The sequence below is a fragment of the Malus sylvestris genome, chromosome 13, assembly GCF_916048215.2.
Source record: "Malus sylvestris chromosome 13, drMalSylv7.2, whole genome shotgun sequence".
Lineage (NCBI taxonomy): Eukaryota > Viridiplantae > Streptophyta > Magnoliopsida > Rosales > Rosaceae > Malus > Malus sylvestris.
Genome location: NC_062272.1, coordinates 22,214,230 through 22,238,692, shown reverse-complemented (window position 1 = coordinate 22,238,692; position 24,463 = coordinate 22,214,230). Strand labels below are relative to the sequence as shown.

General features: G+C 40.4%; 2 protein-coding genes and 1 pseudogene across 9 annotated transcripts; 1 reads left to right on the top strand and 2 right to left on the bottom strand.

Annotated features, from left to right (window-relative positions):
- Positions 1–5,079: 5,079 nt before the first annotated feature.
- Positions 5,080–5,951, bottom strand: LOC126595554 (uncharacterized; annotated as a pseudogene).
- A 4,905-nt stretch (positions 5,952–10,856) lies between these two features.
- On the top strand, positions 10,857–23,413 carry LOC126595544 (pentatricopeptide repeat-containing protein At3g42630-like). 7 transcript variants are annotated; one of them, XR_007613588.1, is made up of 4 exons: positions 10,862–10,975; positions 18,413–19,653; positions 19,697–19,741; positions 19,833–20,033. XR_007613588.1 is itself a non-coding variant. In XM_050261824.1 (3 exons), the coding sequence occupies exon 3, from the start codon at positions 18,539–18,541 to the stop codon at positions 19,568–19,570; it is 1,032 nt and encodes a 343-aa protein (XP_050117781.1). In that variant the 5' UTR covers positions 10,876–10,917; positions 10,957–10,975; positions 18,413–18,538; the 3' UTR covers positions 19,571–20,033. The 7 variants fall into 7 exon arrangements, 2 of the variants coding, with proteins under 2 accessions (XP_050117780.1, XP_050117781.1); XR_007613584.1 differs by adding an exon at positions 23,249–23,413 and having other exon boundaries at positions 18,413–19,955; XR_007613585.1 differs by having other exon boundaries at positions 19,697–20,033.
- LOC126595542 (U-box domain-containing protein 52-like) lies at positions 20,938–24,463 on the bottom strand. Of its 2 annotated transcripts, XM_050261818.1 has the most exons (7): positions 24,322–24,463; positions 24,135–24,189; positions 23,408–23,732; positions 23,013–23,114; positions 22,496–22,921; positions 21,319–22,077; positions 20,939–21,115 (listed from the first exon to the last, which is right to left on the bottom strand). In XM_050261818.1, exons 1-7 carry the CDS (start codon positions 24,440–24,442, stop codon positions 21,014–21,016), a joined length of 1,890 nt encoding a protein of 629 aa, XP_050117775.1. In that variant the 5' UTR covers positions 24,443–24,463; the 3' UTR covers positions 20,939–21,013. The 2 variants fall into 2 exon arrangements, with proteins under 2 accessions (XP_050117776.1, XP_050117775.1); XM_050261819.1 differs by lacking the exon at positions 24,322–24,463 and having other exon boundaries at positions 20,938–21,115; positions 24,002–24,174.

Genomic DNA, 24,463 nt, shown 5'->3' with positions numbered 1-24,463 from the left:
TTCCATTTATTTTGAGCTACCAAGGAAATTAGTAATCGTATAATTTCCAAACGAGCAACGGGTGCAAATACCTCATTATAGTCGATTTCGGCTCTTTGACTAAAGCTTTTTGCCATAGTCTCGCCTTGTATCTTTCAACTTATCCGTTGGCATTTTTCTTTGTCTTGTACACCCACTTGACTCCGATGGCTTTGTGTCCTTTCAGAAGAATAGCGAGTTCCCATGTATCATTTTTTTGAATTGCTTCGTTTTCTTCATCGATTGCTTTCCTTCACTTAGTATCCTGCACTGCTTCTTGGAAGTCGACTGGTTAACAATCAGCAAAGAGACAGAAAAACGTAGGATTATTAAGTCTTTCAGCTACCTCATAGAGATCTTGTATATTTCTTATGCGTGGTACTTTTCTTTCATTTAGGCACCCACTTGACGATGCTGGTGAATTACCATGATTCTTTGATGTTGGTGAAGCAAGTGGAGTAGTGGATTCTTGTTGAACCTCTCTTGCTTGCTCCATCATCCCTTGTTCATTCTCTTCTTTAAACTGAGGAAAAAAGCTGAGATCACTTACATGAGAGCCAAAATCTCATTCTCCTTCTTCATCGAACATCACGTCTCGACTGATCACAGTCTTCCCATTGTTTGAATTATATAACTTATAGCTTTTGAATTTGAATCATTTCTGATGAAGATGAACGTCGCACTTTTGTCATCGAGTTTGGTTCTCCTCTCGTCTGGTACATGTACATGGGCTATGCTTCCAAAAACTCTTAGATGAGAGATACCTGGTTTTCTTCCACTCCATGCTTCTTGTGGAGTCTCTCCCCACACACTTCTTGTTGGAGACCGATTGGATAGGTAAACAACATATGCTATATCTTCTGCCCACAACTCCTTAGGCAATCTCTTACTTTTGAGCATACTTCGAGCCATGTCAAGGATGGTTCGATTTTTTCTTTCCGCCACACCATTTTGTTGAGGGGATCTTGGAACTGTCAAAGGTTAAAAAATTTCATTAGCTTCACATAATTCTTGAAATTCCTTTGAAGTGAATTCTCCTCCTCGATCATATCTCATGGCTTTGATCTTGCAACCACTTTCTTTTTCTACAGCAGCTTTGAACTTCTTAAATGTTCCAAATACCTCTGATTTCTGCTTCAAGAAACACACCCAGGTTTTGCTTGAAAAATCATCAATGAAGAGAAGAAAATAATTATTTTTACCCAAAGAACTTGGTTTTATTAGACCACACACATCGGTGTGAATGAGCTCGAATGGCTTCTGGGCTTTTGTGGTCGACTCATTTGGAAAGCTTTTCTTGAACTGTTTCCCAAGTAAACATCATTCGCAAGCTTGATCAGGGTGACTGATGCACGGTAAGCCTTTCACCATCTCCTTCTTAGACAATAACTCCAGTCCCCCAAAATTAAGATGCCCAAAACGAAGATGCTAAAGCCAAGATATGTCTTTGTAACATATCTTGAGACATTTTGGAACATTGTTTTGAATGTTCATGGGAAACACCCTATTCTTTGACATTTTTACCTTGGCAATTAATCTTCCTTTGTCATCTCTAAGAAAAAAGGCTATAATTTTTCATATGAATATCATAACCTTTTTCTAAGAGTTGACCCAAGCTCAAAATGTTGCTTTTCATATTGGGCACGTAGTAGACATTTGAAATTAATTGGTGACCGCCATTTTTCAGGGGAATAAGGATGTTACCTTTTCCTTTTACGGGTATTTTGGATTCGTCTCCAAAAGAAACGTTGCCATTCATCGATTCATTGAGCTCTACAAACATGCTTTTTCTTCCGCACATGTGGTTACTGGCGCCGGTGTCAAGGTACCTGTATAGTCTTTGTCTCCATCATTGTACTTGGATGCTAGTAGCACAATGCCATTCTTTTCTATCTTTTCTTTCACATAATTGACCTTATCATCATGTCTGTTGCTTGGAGCTCTACATTCCTAAGCATAATGCCCAAACTTTTGACAATTGTAGCATTGAACTTGAGATTTTTCATACCTTAAGTTTGAGCGTCCTCTTCCACGACCTTTTGTTGAGCTTCCTCCTCTTTCATAGTTGCTATGGTTGTTGAAGATCTAACCATGTCTATGTCTATGTCCACGTTCGATACATCGACCACGACTTCTTCCATACTGGCTTCTCTCGTTGTTGAAGTTTTCTTCTTTCTTCTTTGGCTGGACATGCATATTGAGGAGCTGCTCATCCATCCAACGAGCGTAGTATCTTCTCCATAATTTTAACATCTTCTAACTTTTCTCCGTTTCTTTTTAATTGATTGGAAATGGCTAAGACTCTTGAGAAATAATTAGAGTTTGATTCAGACCCTTTCATTTGTAGAGATTCGAACTCACTTCTTAATACTTGAAGATGAACCTTTTTCACTTGTTTGGCTCCTTTGTAAGAGGTTTGAAGCTTCTCCCATGCTTGTTTGGCAAAGGTTGCACTCGAGACCTTCTCAAAGCCATTGTCATCTAATGTTTGGTAGATGAGGTAGAGAGCATTCTTGCCTCTCTTTCTTGAATCTTTCAAACTCTCATTCTAGGGTTGAGACAGAGTAGCTTCATCTTCTGGCTCAGTGTAGCATTTCTCCACGACTTCCCCTACATCGTGTGCTCCTTCATTTTGATACTCAAATTATCAAAGTTGTTGTTATCGAGCACTGGAACTTGGAAGGCTGCCACAACGTTGCTAGCCATAGCTCTGATACCAGTTTGTTGGGGCTTAAAAAGACTTCACTACTTTGGAGATGTTTATCTCACAAAGAAGAATGTAATGCAATGGAATTGATAGGCAAGAGAAAGAAAGAATACTCAAAGTATTACACAAGATTTTTATTCACTCACAAACTTAGTACAAGAGGAAACACTCAAACACTCTTAGAAGCTTTGTTGCTTCTTCTCACTTCTCACTTCTCACTTGGCACTCTCACTTCTCACTACTTGCTCTCTTGGTTGTTACATCACATAGCTTAGCATCTCACCTATTTATAGGCAAGGTTTGCCAACTTTGGCATTGTTAGAACTTTCTAGCTAATGCTTAACAACCACACATTTTTACAAGATTCTAGGTCTTTCAACAAAAAGCCTTAGATATTTATGCATGCATTCCACCAACTTGAACTTTTCTAGAACTCTCAAGCATGTGCATGGATCTTTTTTTGTGTATGGGCCGGATCAATTGTCTTGGGCCAAGACAAGATTACAATTCAACATATATAACTTAACGTCTTCATCGGCATTGATTCTCCATGGAAATAAGTGAAGTATCTCAGTTGAAGATTGCAACTCATAATCAGTCCTGGCTTCAATTAATCAATTCAAGGACACTGATCAATCGACAGATAAATTGAAATTTGCAACGGAAAATATCGTCTATTACATGAATTTGGGACAAAACCATTGGGGACAACGTCCTAGTTTTGGAACGTTGAAAGTGTTGTGACTTTGCATTGCACTCAAAACAGGTGTTCATTCTTTTATAAAAATAAGGGTGAAGTGCTAATTTAGTCCTTGAACTATCACCTCAGTGAAAATTAGGTCATTGAATTATTTGTTTTGGTAAAATAAGTCCCTAAATTCATTAAAAATTGCTAATTTCATCCCTACTATTATATTCAAAGTTATTTTATCCAATTTTTCGTCAACTTAAATAACTTGACACAGTTTAGAGTGTAATACCATCATTTTCTTGTCTATAAACCCTTAACATTTCATATAGGTTGTGAATCTAACGTCTAATTTAATCTCCAAAGTTAACTTACACTATTCCGTATGAAAAACTACTAATTTACCCTCCAAGGTTAACTATATACACTATTTCTTTATGAAAAACTATAAATCTACCCTCCAATGTGTATTACATGCAAGTACCGTTACTTAAATTGACGGAAAATTGAATATAGTAGCTTTGACTATAATATTATGGATGTAATTGGCATATTTTTATAATTCAAGGATTTATTTTTCTGAAAAATTAGTTTAGAGACCTAATTTTCACTGAGGTGATAATTCAGGGACTAAATTGGCAATTCATAAGACTAAAGTTTTTAAACAACTCCAATCTAATTTACAAAGGCTATACAACACTTTATATGCATATGCGTGCATAAAATTGATAGAAAGCATATAACTTTCGGAAGAAGTTAGGCAAGCATATAGCAACTTAGGACTGGTTTGGTATTGCTGTATTTTGAAAAAAAACTGGTTTTGTTGTGTTGTGAGAATAAGCAGCTGTGAAATAAAGTAACAGAGTGTTTGGTAAACTTTTTTGTAAAAGTGCTTTTGAAAAAAAAAGAAGTAATATTATAGCGTTTGATAAAGATTTATGTAAAACAGATGTGAAAAAGAGCTGGTTTTTTAAAGCTTGGTTTTGCAGCTTTGTGTTTTTTGCTTTTTTTTCACCCAAAACTGTGAAAAAAAGTTGAAGCTGAATGTTTACCAAATATGAAAAAGCTCCTAGTTTTTTTTTTATAGCCACTTTTTTTCAGAATCACCTCAGTACCAAACCAGGGCTTAATCCCATTTCGTCATTGATATTAGGAATATTAAGCCCTGATTTGGTACTCAGGTGATTCTGAAAAAAGTGGCTATAAAAAAAAGATGGGAGCTTTTTTATGTTTGGTAAACATTTAGCTTTAGCTTTTTTTCACAGTTTTGGGTAAAAAAAAGCAAAAAATACAAAGCTGCAAAACCCAGCTTTGAAAAAACAATTTTTTTTCATATCTGTTTTACATAAAAGTTTATCAAACATTATAATATTGCTTTTTTTTTTTTTCAAAAGCACTTTTACAAAAAAGTTTACCAAACACTCTGCTGCTTTATTTCACAGCTGCTTATTCTCACAGCACAGCAGAAGCAGTTTTTTTTTCAAAGCACAGCAATATCAAACCAGCCCTAATTCCAATATCTTTGCGGTTGTAGTATTGGATTAGTCTTTGATAGCGGTTGATTCGTTTCATAGTTATTCCAAGACAAGCAGTACAAGGCTACAAGCAAAGGAAATCCGACCAACAGGCGCAGCTAGCTATTCCAAGAACGTAAATTAAACACACGAGAAAACAACCAACAAAGTAGTATCTATCCGCCATGAATGAACAGAAAAGGCAATCGAACAGCTGCAGCCCCCGAATGTTCCAATCCTAAGCTTCATTACGATTATATCTCAGAATAGGAATCAGAAGAGGTATCAGATGAGGAATCGGAAGAGGTATCACCCAATAAGGATGGTTCACCTCTCTCCACTCGTGCCCTGGACATGTCAGCCATTTCTCCCTGTCTTGCCCTGAATTGCTCCACTTCCTCGTGGCTTGGGTACTGATGTTTCAGAGCCGCAGCACGCCTATAGAAACGAGCATAAGAGCGGCCATGACCCCAGACGTTACCCACAAAACCACAAGTCCTACACATTAGTATATAGCCCTCTCCAACTTGAGTTACGCCCAATGGGACACTTTCCCGGTAGGGACACAGATATTGGTGGTGGCCGTCCATAAGGCAAACTGCACAATGCTCATTCTGAGAATGGCAGTAGGAGTATCATCATCAAGTTGGAGTTTACTCATAGAGCTTTCGACAACTTTTGTTTCTTTCTTCTCATCTGTTTGTTGCACATAAATTAATTAATACTAGATATATTTACTCAGTTAATTAACAGGTCAAATTAAGGAAGCAGGACACCCTTGTATTTTGGGTTTAACAGCAATTAAGCTGCAACATTTTTGGTTAATATGCAGAATTTACAAACCCTAAAACAGAAACCAAACGCATATATATACACCAAGACAAATCCGGGTCTCACCTCGGAGCTCCGCCGGTTGGGCTGGATTCTTCCCCCGTCCGGATTCTGATCGCGCGAGCCAATTGGCCCTGCCTTTGCCTCCTCCTCCGCCTCCGCACTTGGCTTCGTCTCCGGGTACCCGGATCATGGCTTCGTCTGTGCGAGAGAGACTCAGAGAGATTGCACGAGTTTGGAGATTTACCTTTTGACAAAACAATGAAATTACCCTGATACACACCAACTTATTCCACGTCATTTGACCGTCCTGCTCTTCATAAAAATCAAGGATAATATTAGGAAGATCAAAATTTTAAATCAAATTTGAAAAATCAAAAGATATGTTACCAAAAAAATGAACACGTTAATCAACGCTTAAGTAATAACATAATCATTAACAACCACATCATTTGGTTTAAAAAATTTAATCTCCCTATCATTATCCAAAAATAAAATATCAATCGTTTCTCCATCTACTTAAGTGTGGGTTTAAAATACAAGGGAAACTTGATATAAGTCCAATTTTTTTAGCCAATAGTAGGAATAGTTCAATTTATTAATATAAGTCCAATTCTTAAAATTTAATTATTTTATTATCAATAATTATGTATTCAATAATAAGATTTATTATAAAAATCAAATTTCTTCCTAATTATCTCTTTGATTATTTCTTTTTATTTAATTTTTTTTGTTATTTCTTGTTCTTCCTCCCGCTTTAAACCTCATTTATAGATTTTATTTTTAATTTTTATAATCAACCTATATCACAGGTTAATTATTTTTATGTATCTATATGATAAATTCTTTGTTATAATCAATGTGTCACCGATTAATGTGTCTTACTTGTAGGTATATTATTTTTTTTCCTACTTTTTAGTTAGGTTTCATAACTCGCTTACATGTATAATATACATTCATATATTTGCTGCTTGAGTTAAGGTAGAATGTTTTGTAGATAATTTATGTTAGTGTTTGGGCCCAAAATAATAGTTTGGGCCGAGTATGGAATCATATTAGGCCTGAAAGGCCTTACGACAGGGTTGCCATGAATTGCTTAGTTATGGGCTTCCAAGACCGAGGTCGGATGAGTCATGCTGTGGAGGGAGTCGGCAAATCCTGGCGCAGTAAGGAGTCGCGGCGAATAATAGGACGAAAGTGAATCCAGATCGATAAGGGACTAGGTTCAGAATTATAGTGGAAATAGGACTGGCCGAGCTAGTGTTCGATTAAGAGAAGAAATCCTAATCCGGGTAGGGTTTTAATTCGGCCCAGAAGGTATCTGATGCTATAAATACAGATGCAGTGGCAACGGAAAGACCCCTGCAATTCAACACACAACTGCCCTGCGCAAACTCTCTCAACTTTGAGATTTTTATTTTCCCTTTTCGCTGACACATCTTCCGTTGGCATCAACAGCACTGTGGAAGCAACCTGTGATATCTTAAGTCGGCATAGATAGCTCTGTCACCGTAGAATCAGCCGGTCTCGCAGTATCTTCCGTTGGCATCAACAGCACTGCGACGAGAACGGTTGGTTACCTATCCAAGTCTCGGTCGAGAAGGATTTTTGAATCCTTACTGATTGAGGTCATCTCATTAGCGTTCTCGGCGAAGTGAGGTGTTACAGTTTACTGAGCTCGGCACATTGCACGCCGAGTTATTTTATAATTGGATACTCTCAAGTGGGATTTAGAGTTCGGCATTCAGACGCCCGAACCACGTTCACTATTAAGACTTATATTCGCTTTGAGTATTTGTGCCCTTACACTTTGGTGTCAATTCGGCGTGAGTTTACTCTGACGAATAACATCACTGTGACCGAATCTGACAACGATGATTCGTGAACTTCGTAATAATAGCAGCCTTGTCTTCAAGCTCGAGAACCCAAGAGGCCGAGACGTGTTCCTTTCTCGGCCACAATCGCAAGACGCAGAAGTCAGTAGCGCGACCCAACGTAACATCAACAAATATTACTCCTCGGTCGAGCTTGGCCGACGAGTTGGCACGCCCCGCATAACACCGAAGGACGTAGTTAGCTCATAGATTACTCGGCCTACGCGCCACGTAGGCTTGGTAGTTTTTAGAGTCAACATTTTGGCACGCCCAGTGGGACCTAGTGCTAAACTACGAAGTTCATACCCATTGAAACGCGATCGGTAAGAAAGAAAACCGTTATGGGAAAATCAACAACCGATGTACCAATTCAGAATATAAGACACAGTGTGCCATAGGCGCAGAATCCCATCAGCGCCGTAACACCTAAGTCCATGAGCGCGACTCGCCGAGAAAGGGAAGTTAATCTCGGCGGTCGGTTTCGCAGTCTTGAAATTCCCGACAGGAACACCTGCGTTCTCAATGAAGGGATAATAGAGGATTGTGACGAAGATGGTGGTGAAGGATCTGATCCACCAACAAGGTCGTTTCTTCGAAAACGGCTTAACGAGCAATCTCGGACGGTCGAACAGACGTTTAGTCGAGGGATCGATAAACTTCATGACGTGATATGCAATGCTAGTGATGCACAAACCAGATTACTCGAAATATTGGTTAGTAAGGTCAGCGACGGTAGGACTTTCGATCTTGCCCAACATTTTCCACTGAGAAATAATCTCTTACCAAGTGCACCGGCCGAGTCGATCCCTGCTCGGCTCAAACCAATTAACTTGGAGAGGGGAGGAGGATCGAACAGTCGGTCAGATGGATCCGACTAGAGAGTGGAAGCAACACCCGTCGATGTGACTAAGGTCCAACGGATGATTGATTCGGCCATAAAGAAAGGGCCGAAGTTCCCTAAGTTTATACATCCGTATTTGACTTATGTGGAACAGTTTGAACACCCTAGAGGTTTCAAAATCCTAGATTTTAGCCTTTTCGCCGGGGAATCACCCTTATCCTCGTTGGAACATGTGGCTCGTTTCACCGCGCAATGTGGAGATGTCAATAGCGACTTTCACAAACTTCGACTGTTCAATTTTTCGCTGACGGGTTCAGCATTTGCTTGGTATATTAACCTTCCACCGAATTCTATCTAGATCTGGGAGAAGTTGGTCGAGAAATTTCATGAGCAGTTTTATCGGCCAGGAATGGAAGTGTCAGTGTCCTCGTTAGCAAGGATGGCTCAAGCATCCGACGAATCACCAATGGATTATCTTACCAGATTTAAATCAGCCAAGAATTGGTGCCGAGTACCTCTCCCTGAAGTCGAGTTCGTCAGACTTGCTCTGAATGGTCTTGACGTAGAATACAAAAAGAAATTCTTGGGGGCAAATTTTCGGGATATGTATGAACTAGCCCAGCATGTTGAGCAATATGATTATTTGCTCCGTGAAGAGAAGATCTCGAAAATTCCGTCCAGAGGGACGATTTACAAAAATCCCACTGTCAGTTATGCATCGGCCGAAGGTGAATTTGTTAGCGTGGATGCAGCCGAGATAATCATAGATAAGCCATACGTTTGCAAGGCACTGACTCAAATTGATTCTAAGGAGGCCAAAACCCGCTCGGCTCCTGAAGAAACAATGAAAACATCAAAGGTCTACACTTTTGATATTACAAAAGCCGATGCAATTTTTGATCAATTACTATCAGCGAAGATCATCAAACTTCGGCCTGGGCATAACATTCCCAAGGCCGAAGAGCTCAAAGGAAAGATATATTGCAAATATCATAATTCCAACAAACATACGACAAATAATTGCGTCGTGTTCCGAGACAACATCCAAAGCTGGATTGATAATGGCAAACTGAGATGGGATATGAAACTGTGACCGACCCAATAGTTGAGGTAGTTTTATGTAATTTACCCTAAGTTTAAAGGTGGTTTGTCTATTTCTATCTGAAAAAAAACCCTTAATCAAAATCTTTCAATTTAACTAAACAATTAAAAGAAGGGAAGGGAAGGAAATATAATGTAGAAGGTTGAGATATAGAGATTGGGTGAAGAAAGGAGAGAAAAATGTAATAGGGGAGGGATAAATGAATGGAATTGGGGAGGTAGATATCGGAAACAGAGCCGGGGGTGGGGGTGGGGGTGGGAGGATGAGGGATTGATTTATGTTGCGTGGTATGGGGTTGTTGAAATGGGATTATGAGTCGAGAGGTTCGAGATTGGGTTGGGGTCTCAAGGCTCCGAGTTGTGAGATCGAGTTGGAATATGAGATGAGACAGGTGGAGGAACATCACTAAGTCACTAAGTCAGGGATGGTAAACCCTGTCTTTCTTCTTCCTTTTTTATATCTTATTTCATTAAACAATACCAACATTGTAACCAAAAGAAACGTAAAAGCAACTTATTGTTCATTTTCAAATGAAAAACAAACAACAAACTTCAATTATAGCTCTCTCAAACTTGTGTCTAGCTCATATAATATGAAGTGAGACATTTAATATGTGCATGAACAATTCAGGCTAGAAATCGAGTTGGGTTTGGGTTGACATGGACTGGCAAAACATTAACCCAATCCAACCCAATAAATAATCGGGTTGAGGTCAAGTCGGTTATGGGTGGGTTTTTACTTCATTCTAATCGGCTCAATCAGGTTTGAAATCGGGTTGGACATGGGCGGATTCAGCTTGACACAACCTAAGTTGCACCCTTGCTCCTAATAGTTTAGTTGGTGTTTATGGGATGAGGATCCTCTCAGGATCCTCTTTGTGAGGATCTTGGGGATCAATTCACTTAGCCGATTATCGAGCATCGTGCGGTCAGTTTTTGTTAAGTACTGTTTGTGTTAAATTCTAAATAAAATAAATAAATAATTTCTAACCGCAAGATGACTGATGAATGGATCCGAATAAGATCGTGTTCCGTGTATGTGCGAACTCTCATTCATTTTATATCTAAACAATTAACAATTAACGAATAATAAATATATAAATTTATGCGTCAATTAATATTGAATATAGTATTTTCAGCGTGCAAATGTAATACACGAAACTATTTAAGATTTAAATCTTTATTTAAAAATTATCGGGAAAAAAACATTTCAATGGAACATTTCCAAATGTAGTATTAATATCCAAATGAATTAGACGAAGGGTTCAAATTAGGGTGTGTCAGGAAATGGAGGTCACGGTACTTCTGAGCCCAATACGTGTTTCAGCTTCTCTCAACCCAAAACGCCTTTCTATTTTCTGCCATCAATCCCATTCACAAAATCGAGCCTTAGCACGCAAGGTCGGTCGCTCTCTCTCTCTCTCTCTCTCTCTCTCTCTCTCTCTCTCTCTCTCTCTCTCTCTCTCTCTCTCTCTCTCATGAACATTTTTCAATCAAATTTTGATTCAACAAATTTTTGACTTGGGACATGTATATTTTTTAATCAAATTTTGTAGAATTGGGACTTGTATATTTTTTAATCAAATTTTGATTCAACAACAACAACAACAACAACAAAGCCTTTTCCCACTAAGTGGGGTCGGCTATATGAATCCTAGAACGTCATTGCACTCGGTTTTGTGTCATGTCCTCCATTAGATCTAAGTACTCTACGTCTTTTCTTAGGGTCTCTTCCAAAGTTTTCCTAGGTCTTCCTCTACCCCTTCGGCCCTGAACCTCTGTCCCGTTGTCACATCTTCGAACCGGAGCGTCAGTAGGCCTTCTTTGCACATGTCCAAACCACCGTAACCGATTTTCTCTCCTCTTTCATTCAATTTCGGCTACTCCTACTTTACCTCGGATATCCTCATTCCTAATCTTATCCTTTCTCGTGTGCCCACACATCCAACGAAGCATCCTCATCTCCACTACACCTACGTGTTGATGCTTCACCGTCCAACATTCTATGCCATACAACATTGCCGGCCTTATTGTCGTCCTATAAAATTTTCGCTTAAGCTTTAGTGGCCTACGACGGTCACATAACACGCCGGATGCACTCTTCCACTTCATCCATCCAGCTTGTATTCTATAGGTGAGATCTCCATCAAATTCTCCGTTCTTTTGCAAGATAGATCCTAGGTAGCGAAAACGGTCGCTCTTTGGTATTTCCTGATCTCCGATCCTCACCCCTAACTCATTTTGGCCTCCGTTTGCACTGAACTTGCACTCCATATATTCTGTCTTTGATCGGCTTAGGCGAAGACCTTTAGATTCCAACACTTCTCTCCAAAGGTTAAGCTTCGCGTTTACCCCTTCCTGCGTTTCATCTATCAACACTATATCGTTTGCAAAAAGCATACACCAAAGAATATCATCTTAAATATTAAGTTTGTGATCTTCGCTAGATTGCTCCGGTCATTAGTGTGGATAAGTATGTAAATGGATAGAGACAGGAAGCAAACATAAGATGTACGTGGTTCACCCAGATTGGCTACGTCCACGGAGTAAAGGAGTTCTCATTAATTGTGAAGGATTTACACAGTATATAGGTTCAAGCTCTCCTTTAGTGAGTACAAGTGAATGATTTAGTACAAATGACATTAGGAAATATTGTGGAAGAATGATCTCGTAATCACGAAACTTTTAAGTACCGAAGTGTGGTATCGTCTTCACTTGCCTTATCTGTCTCATAGGTAGATGTGGCATCTTCTTTGGAAGTACTCTTCCTCCCTCCATGGGTGGTATCTTTAACTAGTGGAGATGCACAAGGTAATGTATCAATTTCTCTTGACGCTTACTTGTAGTTTCAGGCTTGGTCAAGCGCGATACAAACCATGTAGTAGGAGTCCCCCAAGTCGCCGAGCTAGGGGATCTGCTGAAAGAGGTGACAGACAAGGTAAGCAATCAGAGCTCCAAGCAATCAGTCCCAGATCAGAAGTTTGATTTCGAGTTCCAGCTGATTGTTATCCTTCTCCTTATCTTGCAGGTAGCATGAAGGATAAAGAGAAGAAAAGGAGAAAAGGTGATATGAGATACTTTTGCTTTTGAATAAGTAACTTTCCACATGCTTATTCTTGAACTGGGCTGGAGGGTTTTCTTGTTTCCGCCAGAGTATAAGGCCGACTGAAGAATTTGAGGGTCAAAACAAGTCCATCAAATCTAGAGTACGTAAGACCCTGCTCATATGGGATACTTTTGTTGTTGACAAAGTAGTGGATGTATCGGCACGTGTTCTGTTGCGCTTGTCTCCACATGCTTCCTTGTATCCTTCTCACTTGCCCTATTTGTTCCTCAGGCAGATGTGGTATCTTCTCGGGAAGCATAAGATGTTGAAGATGAGTACTCGAGAGCAATGGGGTTCCAGGCAGTCAGTTCCGGATTGGAAGCTTGATTCCAAGTGCTGACTGATTGCTCTCTTTCTCCTTGTCTTGCAGGTAAGAACAAGGCCAAAGGAAAAGACAGGGAAAAAGCATGATATGGGATACTCTTGCTTTTAACCCTGATGATATGAGATATTTTTGCTCTAGTGTAGCTTGTTTGCAGAGGTATTCTCGGGGGGAAAGAAAGCTGAGTATTTCGAGAGGATTCGTTGGGAGTGCCCTCTCAGATATGAGGAAGGGTTGAACATTTTTACAGGTCTTCCTGTCCGTTGAGAATGGAGGTCGACATATATAGGAGTCTCCCTAACAAGGAGTAATACTATTCTTTTACCCTGCTTGGTCATAGCACGGTAGTGGGAGCTGCCAGCTTCACGTGTTTTAACTCTGTCAGAGCACTTTGAAAAAGTGGTCAGTGGTATCTGGAAAGCTGATGTTACATGTGAAGATTACAGACAAGCTTTATCCAAGGAGATCTGGCTCTCGAACTTGAGAAAGCGGTGTGAGGATTACAGACAAGCTTTATCTAAGGGGCTCTCGAAGTTGAGAAAGCGGTGCCTCTTCGATTTTCGAACAAGCAATCCTGTCGGGGATCTGTCTCTCGAGATTCGGAGAACGGTGCCTCTTCGATTTTTGAGAAAGCAATCCTGTTAGGAGTCTGGCTCTCGAGATTCGGAGAGCGGTGTCTCGTCGCTTTTTGAGAAAGTAATCATGTTGGGAGTCTGGCTCTCGAGATTCGGAGGACGGTGCCTCTTCGATCTTGAAGCAAGCAATCTTGTTGGGAGTGTTTTCTCGAATGTGAGTAAAGGTTAGGCCTATTTGCTAGTCTACCTTGCCACGGAGCACAGAGGTTGACCCACAGGGACTTTCCAATTATCCAAAAATGGTCCTGTTCCTTTACCCTTGTGGGTAATAATATGGTAGCTAAACCTTCAAAATTTATGTGTCTAAACTTTGTTAGTGCTGTTTCTTTGCTATTCTTTTACCCTTTTTGGTCATAGCGATGTAATGGGAGCTGCAAGCTTCACGTGTCTAAACTTTGTCAGAGATTTTTGGCAAAGTTATCTGTGGTACCCGTGAGCTGATGTTGCGTGTGGAAAGTGAATGATTGAACAGTAACATTCACGTGCTTTCTACTTCACTAGAAATCTTCGACAGAATGCCCGTAATTTCCGCAAAGTTGAGTGTGCATGTGATAGGTGCTGACAAGGCTGAAAAAGTAGGTGCCTCTTCGATTTCTGAGATCGGCCCTCGTGGTCTTTGAGCAGCCCAGCTTTTGAGAAAGCAAGCGCCTCTTCGATTTCTGCGATCGACCTTCGTGGTCTTTGAGTAGCCCAGCTTTTGAGAAAGCAAACGCCTATTCGATTCCTGAGATCGGCCCTCGTGGTCTCTGAGCAGCCCAACTTTTGAGAAAGCAAACGCCTTTTCGATTTTTGAGCAGGAGCCTCTTCGATTTCTGAAGCTCCATCGAGTGCGGATTTTTATAGAGGCTGGTATTAAGTTCCAAAGCACACTTGAATCTCCACCAGTAGAAGCTCCCTTCTTGCATTTCTAAGATCTTGATTTGTCCGACCTCTTTTCTCTTCAACACCTTTGAAAAATGTCTGGCCCCTCCGACCGTCGTTTTGACTTGAACCTGGTTGAAGAGGCAGCCACGCCTTCTCCAGACAACATATGGCGCCCATCCTTCTTATCCCCTACTGGTCATCTTACCGTTGGGGATTCCGTGATGAAGAATGATATGACCGCTGCGGTGGTGGCCAGGAACCTTCTCACTCCCAAAGATAACAGACTACTTTCCAAACGGTCTGATGAGTTGGCTGTTAAGGATTCTCTGGCTCTCAGTGTTCAGTGTGCAGGTTCTGTGTCTAATATGGCCCAACGCCTATTTGCTTGAACCCGCCAAGTTGAATCATTGGCGGCTGAAGTGATGAGTCTCAAACAGGAGATTAGAGGGCTCAAGCATGAGAATAAATAGTTGCACCGGCTTGCTCATGACTATGCTACAAACATGAAGAGGAAGCTTGACCAGATGAAGGAATCTGATGGTCAGATTTTACATGATCATCAGAGGTTTGTGGGTTTGTTCCAAAGGCATTTATTTCCTTCATCTTCTGGGGCTGTACTGCGTAATGAAGCTCCAAATGATCAACCTCCGATGCCTCCTCCTTCTAGGGTGTTGTCCAGTACTGAGGCTCTGAATGATCCCCCTCCGGTGCCTTCTCTTTCTGGGGCTCTGCCGATTGCTGAGACTTCTCCTAAGCAACCTTTGTGAAGGCTCCCTCTTGTTTGTTTATTTTGACTCGTGTATATGTACATATTTGTAACTTCTTAGAGATATCAATAAATAAGCTTTGTTTCATTTCAACGTATTGTGTTAAATACACCAAAGCCTTTTTCACTAAGTTCTTTGAATTTTTCTTTTGTTGAAGCTTGTATGTTGAAGCTTTGTGAGTGGAGCATGTAGGTTGAGGTAGTGTTCCCTTAATTTCCCGAGTGGGGAAAACTTCTCGATTGGAGACTTGAAAAATCCAAGTCACTGAGTCGGGTCGGCTATATGAATCTTAGAACGCCATTGTGCTCGATCATGTGTCATGTCCTCCGTTAGATCCAAGTACTCTAAGTCTTTTCTTAGAGTCTCTTCCAAAGTTTTCCTAGGTCTTCCTCTACCCCTTCGGCCCTGAACCTCTGTCCCGTAGTCGCATCTTCTAACCGGAGCGTCAGTAGGCCTTCTTTGCACATGTCCAAACCACCGTAACCGATTTTCTCTCAGTTTTCCTTCAATTTCGGCTACTCCTACTTTACCTCGGATATCCTCATTCCTAATCTTATCCTTTCTCGTGTGCCCACACATCCAACGAAGCATCCTCATCTCCGCTACACCCATTTTATGTACGTGTTGGTGCTTCACCGCCCAACATTCTGTGCCATACAACATCGCCGGCCTTATTGCCGTCCTATAAAATTTTCCCTTAAGCTTCAGTGGCATACGACGATCACACAACATGCCGGATGCACTCTTCCACTTCATCCATCCAGCTTGTATTCTATGGTTGAGATCTCCATCTAATTCTCCGTTCTTTTGCAAGATAGATCCTAGGTAGCGAAAACGGTCGCTCTTTGGTATTTCCTGATCTCCGATCCTCACCTCTAACTCATTTTGGCCTCCATTTGCACTGAACTTGCACTCCATATATTCTGTCTTTGATCGGCTTAGGCGAAGACCTTTAGATTCCAACACTTCTCTCCAAAGGTTAAGCTTCGCATTTACCCCTTCCTGAGTTTCATCTATCAATACTATATCGTCTGCAAAAAGCATACACCAAGGAATATCATCTTGAATATGTCCTGTTAACTCATCCATTACCAACGCAAAAAGGTAAGGACTTAAGAATGAGCCTTGATGTAATCCTACAGTTATGGGGAAGCTTTCGGTTTTTCCTTCATGAGTTCTTACGGCAGTCTTTGCTCCTTCATACATATCCTTTATAGCTTGGATATATGCTACTCGTACTACTTTCTTCTCTAAAATCCTCCAAAGAATGTCTCTTGGGACCCTATCATACTCTTTTTCCAAATCTATAAAGACCATGTGTAAATCCTTTTTCCCATCTCTACATCTTTCCATCAATCTTCGTAAAAGATAGATTGCCTCCATGGTTAAGCGCCCTGGCATGAACCCGAATTGGTTGTCCGAAACCCGTGTCTCTTGCCTCAATCTATGCTCAATGACTCTCTCCCAGAGCTTCATTGTATGACTCATTAGCTTAATACCCCTATAGTTCATGCAATTTTGTACATCGCCCTTATTCTTGTAAATAGGCACCAAGGTGCTCTTTCGCCACTCGTTTGGCATCTTATTCGTTTTCAAAATCCTATTGAAAAGGTCAGTGAGCCATGCTATACCTGTCTCTCCCAAGGCTTTCCACACTTCAATCGGTATATCCTCTGGGCCCACTGCTTTTCTATGCTTCATCTTCTTCAAAGCTACAACCACTTCTTCCTTCCTGATTCGACGATAAAAGGAGTAGTTTCTACACTCTTCTGAGTTACTCAACTCCCCTAAAGGAGTACTCCTTTCATGTCCTTCATTGAAAAGATTATGAAAATAACCTCTCTATCTGTCTTTGACCGCGTTCTCTGTAGCAAGAACCTTTCCATCCTCATCCTTGATGCACCTCACTTGGTTTAGGTCCCTTGTCTTCTTTTCCCTTGCTCTAGCTAGTTTATAGATATCCAACTCTCCTTCTTTGGTATCTAGTCGCTTATACATATCGTCATAAGCCGCTAACTTAGCTTCTCTCACAGCTTTCTTCGCCTCTTGCTTCGCTCTTCTATACCTTTCACCATTTTCATCGGTCCTATCCTTGTATAAGGCTTTACAACATTCCTTCTTAGCCTTCACCTTTGTTTGTACCTCCTCATTCCACCACCAAGATTCCTTTTGGTGTGGAGCAAAGCCCTTCGACTCTCCTAATACCTCTTTTGCTACTTTTCGGATACAGCTAGCCATGGAATCCCACGTTTGGCTAGCTTCCCCCTCTCTATCCCACACACACTGGGTGATTACTTGCTCTTTGAAATTGACTTGTTTTTCTCCTTTTAGATTCCACCATCTAGTCTTTGGGCACTTCCAAGTCTTGTTCTTTTTTCTCACTCTTTTGATATGTACATCCATCAGCAATAAGCGATGTTGATTAGCCAAGCTCTCCCCCGGTATAATTTTGCAATCCTTACAAGTTATACGATCCCCTTTCCTCATTAGAAGAAAATCTATTTGTGTTTTTGACGACCCACTCTTGTAGGTGATCACATGTTCTTCTCTCTTCTTAAATAAGGTGTTGGCTAAGAAGAGATCATATGCCATTGCAAAATCCAAGATAGCTTCCCCATCCTCATTTCTCTCCCCAAAACCATGGCCACCGTGAAAACCTCCATAGTTGCCTGTCTCCCTGCCCACGTGTCCATTTAAATCTCCTCCTATAAATAACTTCTCCGTCTGAGCAATTCCTTGCACCAAGTCTCTAAGGTCTTCCCAAAATTTCTCCTTCGAACTCGTATCCAACCCTACTTGAGGTGCGTACGCACTAATCACATTGATGAGTTCTTGTCCTATTACAATCTTGATTGCCATGATTCTATCTCCTACCCTTTTGACATCTACAACATCTTGTGTCAAGGTCTTGTCCACAATGATGCCAACACCGTTTCTCGTTCTATTTGTGCCCGAATACCAAATTTTGATTCAACAAATGCCCGTAATTTGTTTTAGCAGGTTTATGAATTTCTTGACCTAGTGTTTGATTATCCGAAGAAAATACTGTCACTTTTGTGCAAAGAGTGTACATATTAGTGTCTTGAACTCATTGCTTTAGATTTCTTCATGGATATCCTTTTATTTGGGCTGTGCTTACAACAGATAATCCGGAAATGGAAGCGGGATGAGTGTTTTAATGGCCAAGCTACTTATGTAGACTGCGTGCGGATAATTCGGAGTTTAAGTAGACAAAAGTTGCCTCATGTAGCTCAGGAGCTTTTACTTGAAATGAAATCGGATGGTCTTTTGCCCAGCAACTCCACTCTATCTGCTTTGATGCTATGCCATGCCAACAATGGCCTTTTTCCTCAAGCGGAAGCAGTGTGGAACGAAATGTTATATACTTCTTTTGTGCCTAGTATTCAGGTTGTTTCGCAGTTATTTGATGTTTATGGAAATGCGGGATGTTTTGAAAGAGTGAATGAAATTTTGGGCCAGATGAGGGCTAGGTATTTGAGTTTGCTTCCGGAGGTTTACTCGCTAGCTATCTCTTGTTTTGGGAAGGGAGGCCAGCTTGAATTGATGGAAGGTGCATTGAAAGAAATGATTTCAATGGGTTTCCCGGTGGACTCTGCCACTGGAAATGCCTTTATCAGATACTACAGCATTTTTGGTTCCCTTACTGAGATGGAGACCGCTTATGGCCGCCTTAAAAGGTCTAGGTTTCTGATAGAGGAAGAGGGAATCTGGGCAATGTCATTTGCGTATCTGAAGCGCAGCAAGTTTTACGAATTAGCTGAGTTCGTGAAGGATGTAGGTCTTGGTAGAAGAAACTTGGGAAATCTTCTGTGGAACCTTTTGTTGTTATCCTATGCTGCGAATTTTAAGATGAAAAGCTTACAAAGAGAATTTTTGAGAATGGTGGAAGCTGGTTTCCGCCCTGATCTTACTACGTTTAATATCCGTGCTCTGGCCTTTTCAAAGATGTCTCTACTGTGGGATCTCCATCTTAGCCTTGAACACATGAAACATGAGAAAGTTGTTCCCGATCTTGTGACTTGCGGCTGTGTTGTTGATGCATACTTGGATAGAAGACTAGGACGTAATTTGTATTTTGCCCTCAATAAAATGAATCTGGATGATTCCCCATTGGTATTGACGGATCCATTTGTGTTTGAAGTTTTGGGAAAAGGAGACTTTCATGCAAGCTCGGAGGCATTTTTGGAGTTCCAGAGGCAAAGGGAATGGACTTATAGGAAGTTAATTTCAGTATATTTGAAAAAAACATACCGGAGGAATCAGATCTTTTGGAATTACTGACTAGCGACCTGCATATTGTGCATGTTTGACTGATTGTTAGGAAGGGATTATTGTCGCTGAAAATACTATGTCTATCAGTTCCAGTTTGCATTCGATTGGTTCAATTAGTGCATGTATGTAACAAAGTGATAAATGCAGCTCAGAAATGCATCGTCCTGCATTCTGGAATGGGTACGTATCTGAACTTTCTTATTATGTTCAGTTTAGGTAAGCAAAATGCAGTCCTAGTCTCATGGATCTTGTGTAGGATCTCCGTGTTCAGGCTGAGATGAAGTTGGATATTGCTGATGGATGACTTACCAATGTTATGAACTTATCAAAAGCTAAAATGAAAATGCTACATTCATTCAGATTCAAAGAAAACTCCGAGGAGTGTGAAATAAAGGTAAGAGCAGTCCAACTACTATTCCTTCTGAATCCCACATGCTGAAACTGATCTGCATTCAAAACTAATTCCTCTCAAGTCTGTTTCGTTTTCTGTTTACTGCAGTTTCCCTTCTATGCTTCATAAACCTGCTATGGGACCTTAATATCACAAATTGATTTTTTTGTTTTATAGTTTCATTGGCTTGAAAAGTACCTTCTTAAATTAACAGATGAAACTGTTAGCTTTTCTACTTTCACAAGAAGCCTAAATTGTTGGGAAGTTGATGATACGTACATATAAATAATTTCCTCAGTATAATTTCTGCCAAAAACATCCTGTTGTTGTGGAGCCTTAAGACTATTTAAACATCAACTCTACATTAACATTTGTGAGCATAATCTCCTGCTGGGGAGTCTTGTGCTAATTAGTTGGCAATGCTGCTATCCCGACCAGCTACTTGAATTCTTGTCCTGCAAGGTATAGAACAGCTAAGGGTATGAACTACGAATACATCTGCACTTTGTCCCTTCGTAATGAAAGAGAAAGCCCCTAGTTGTTATAAATATAGTTTAAGCTTTTGAGAATAGTGGTAGCCCAACAAATCCTATGTGGTCTCAGAGCATGATATTGTAAGTATGAACCTTGCAAAAAATTTGACCGCATGTCCTTCCAAAGAATGCCACTTATGTATTTAGAAAAGTGCTATCAGCATTTATGTCTCGACTCTCGAGTGCAGAATGCCTTTGCCAGAGGAGATTTTATGTTTTTAAGAAAAAGGGAGTTTAATGATAAATCTTCAATGGACAGCAAAACAGTACAACATATGTAGACAGAAAGAAAACCTCAAAGACAAGTGAAAACAAGCCCCACAAGCGCATCACACAGTATCATCTGGGTTTTCTAAACATACATTCGGGATTTCCCAGTTTACGCAACTACGCAGACTTAAACAACTCTTTTGCAGTCCCTACCAGAAATTATTAGAGAAAACAGAGATGGACTTGCAAAGGTTACAGGGAGGCGGGCTGAGCAATATTACGAGAAGAATTCAATTTTGCTACACTTTTTAAACATTTCTAATCCAAAAAGATTTTTCTTCCAGGATAAGATGATGTGCTTGAGCGACTCCTTGAGCTTTCATAACCAGGCTGTGATAGATCACCGTCACTGATTACATCCTGAAAAAAGAAAAGACCAAAAAATTAACAAATAAGTTAGTGTTGATTGTATATGCAAAAGTAAAAGAGAACCAACAATTGTGAAGCATTCACAGGTTATATTAGCTGTACATTGTATGTGATTAAACAGAATTCTAGCATGAATATTTTAGCATGCTATATAAGAGGCAAGAGCAATGGCAGGACCATGTTATGCAACTCACTTGTATTGTGGGAGTCGAGCTTTGTCTTGGTGAACATTCTCCACCACCACCAAGGAAGACACTGTTTTTCCTATCGTTGGCTAGTGCTCTTAATCTGTTAAGCTCAGGTAGCACAACTTTACCAAGATCCGGTCTATCTTTTCGTCGCAGTTCAGCACATTGTAAAGCTAGCTTGGCAAACTTTAGAGCTTCCTCAACTGGCCAGTCAGGAACAGCAGGGTCAAGCATCTCAGCAAAAGTCCCTTTCTCAATAGCCCTCTGAACGTGATGAGTCAAACCCATTGGTGGCTTGGCCGTTATTAGTTGTAGAAACATGACGCCAAGTGAGTAGATATCAGATTTTACTCCAAGCATCCCAGTTTGTTGGTACTCTGGGTCTATGTAACAAAGTGTCCCAGCTGTTGATGTCATATGATATTGAGTGACAGAATCTGCTACGGATGGAGGGACAAGCCTGGCCAAACCTACATCACTAATCTTGCTCACGTAGTTATGGTCTAGCAAAATGTTTGCCGGTTTCAGGTCACGGTGTACAATGGGTTCTGGCTTGGTCTGATGAAGGAACAAAAGTCCAGTGCCAATTTCTGCAGCTATTTGGAACCTTAGCTGCCAAGGAATAACTGGGGTGTTACCTCGCTGTAGGAGACGGTCTTCTAAGCTTCCATTAGCCATGTATTCATAGACTAGGCAACCATACTCGGCACATGCTCCCAGAAGGAGAACCATGTTTGGATGGCGGATGCAACACAATACTTGAACCTGGATAATTAAGAGTTTCCCGATATATAATACACAACCAATAAAATGGCTTATAAATATAGAAGCACCTTTCTATTTGAACTATCCGGACTTGAGAGGATTGGCAGATTGGTGTAAAGTATAAACTTTTTTTGGATGCATGAATATCACTTGATGAATATATCGATTAAAATCTTTGTTTGATGCATGAGCAATTTCTTATACTCGTGTTCCTCTTTAGTATCGATGTGGCTGCTGCTGTTTTCGAACAATATGTTACCGTGAAATTTCAATCTTCAATTCCTTCATGATCAAATTCAAGATGTGAAGTGCCTAATAATAGTCCTTTTCCTTGGTTATTTCATTTATGTGCTAAATATCTGACGAAAGTATGTAATTTATAAGATAGGTAAAGTTTCCTATTGGCAGTGTCGCTAACCTCTTGCTGGAACTGTGACTGTCCTTGAGCTGCATCTGGACGTAGAACTTTTATTGCCACTGGTGTGTGGTCTAGTTCACCTCTGTATACCGGCCCATAGCCTCCTTCCCCAATCTTGTGAACGCTTGAAAAATTATTTGTTGCTGCTTCAATCTCCTCAATTGTGTATTTCCTGAACATGAAATCATATGTTTTTGCTTCTATTGCCTTCTTCTTCTCCTCAGCGTCTTTAAAGGCTTTCATTTCTGCATTCCTCCTTTTCTGTGCTTCCATTACTGCGATCCTTTGAGCTGCTTCTGCAGCCTCCATGGCTGCCATACATTTCAATTTCTCATTCTCTGCCAGTGCCAATGCAGCTTCCTGAGCTAGTCGTACCTGTTCTAATCTCTGTTCCTCTTCCAATTTCCACCGGTGGAGTTCGGTTGCCTGCGATGATATATTATTAGAATTTATGCTTAAATAGTTGTTCTGAACCCAAGATTTATAGTTCATCAAATAAAAGGTTTTGCATCAATACCTTCTGTTTTGCTGTGAGTGCCTCCTTGCAGGCTGTACTGTACATGTCCATTGTTTGCTTGAGCTCTAGCCTGAGCCTCCTCATCTCAGCTTCCATTTCATCCTATTATTTTCAAGAAAATTACGTATTAATACTCTGAACCATACCTGCATGTATGCTTTATAAAAATAAAGCTTCTTTTGGATTGTGGAACTAAAACCACTCAAAACTAACAGCAATTTTTTTTGTAAATTTAGGTATCAATTATTGAAGGAATGATATTGGGACACCAGAACTGGCTCGGATAATCATTTGTGGTATATTAGTTTCTGCTGTCAAGTTTGTAGTTGGAGGCATGCTTCAAAGCTTGTAGCTTGGTTGTGCTTCAAGTTTACTGTGCAGAAAAATTGTCTTACAAAATTCAGTTGTGAGCATGAGTTTCCACTTTCAATTGAGGATGATGAGAAGTCATATGGTGAAGAGCTCATGTCAATGAACTTATGTCCGGAGTAAGATGAGGTAGAGCTCCTGTTGTTCATCCCGGACGAGTAAGATGATGTAGAGCTTCTGCTATCAATCTCTGGGCTGATTGAAAGCCGAGGTCCTGAGTCCAGATCATCATAGAAAGAAGGAAACATGTGATCCACACTCGGCCTTCCACTACTCACAAATGATATGTCAGTATCTGACGAGAGCTCATATGATTTGTTAGCTGAAGCTCCTCCTCTTGCGAATGGTGACCTGCATCATATTTATTAGGTTAGTCCTCTCCTCAGTTGAGTACTCACATGCTCTATTTCAGTAATATAGTTGTTCTACATAAGTATCCAGGCTATTCATTTGGAAGCCCTTTAACACGTTAACTGAAACTTCATCTAGGGAATGCTCGGGTGTGCTTTGCCTGGAAATGCAGATAGTGGTTGAATGAAAGCATCGGCAAAAATTTCTTAGTGAAAGGCCACATACCTATAAGCTAATCATTTTAATACTGCTTAAATGGAGGTACGTACATACTTACAACGTACAACCAAAATAAGGAGCTGAATTAACTAATCGGTATCTACACCTCTTCCATAGTTAATTTTTTTAAGCATCATTGTCTATGCCTTTTGTTCCCCAGACAATAAATGTACCAGAGCTTACTTGATTTGGATTTCATCTTGCTGGCTTTGTGGTGGATACTGCGTCCTCTCCCATGCTGTATTGGTCAAAGAAACTTGTTTGAGTAATGACAAGAAACCAGACGTGAGGTGGGAAATAACAGATGCTAGAACATAATCTGAACTTTCGACCTAAAAAAAAAAAAAAGAAAAAACCGAATCTGGCCAACCTCTGCATTGCTGGTTGTGGCTGAATTGCGTATCATTTGTGCCAGAAGCTTTGTTTGTTTGGTGCTGTTTTTGATTAGGCAAGTAAGCTTTCTGGGACAGTGAAGTGGTAGCAGCTCGCATATATGATATCTTTCCCTTGCC

Coding starts and splice junctions, on each gene's coding strand:
- LOC126595544 (XM_050261823.1), top strand. CDS start 10,862: ATGGAGGTCACGGTACTTCTGAGCCCAATACGTGTTTCAGCTTCTCTC. Junction 10,976..18,412: donor ATCGAGCCTTAGCACGCAAG/GTCGGTCGCTCT, acceptor TGCTTACAACAG/ATAATCCGGAAATGGAAGCG.
- LOC126595542 (XM_050261818.1), bottom strand. CDS start 24,442: ATGCGAGCTGCTACCACTTCACTGTCCCAGAAAGCTTACTTGCCTAAT. Junction 24,190..24,321: donor CCACAACCAGCAATGCAGAG/GTTGGCCAGATT, acceptor TGACCAATACAG/CATGGGAGAGGACGCAGTAT. Junction 21,116..21,318: donor GCTCGACTCCCACAATACAA/GTGAGTTGCATA, acceptor TTCTTTTTTCAG/GATGTAATCAGTGACGGTGA.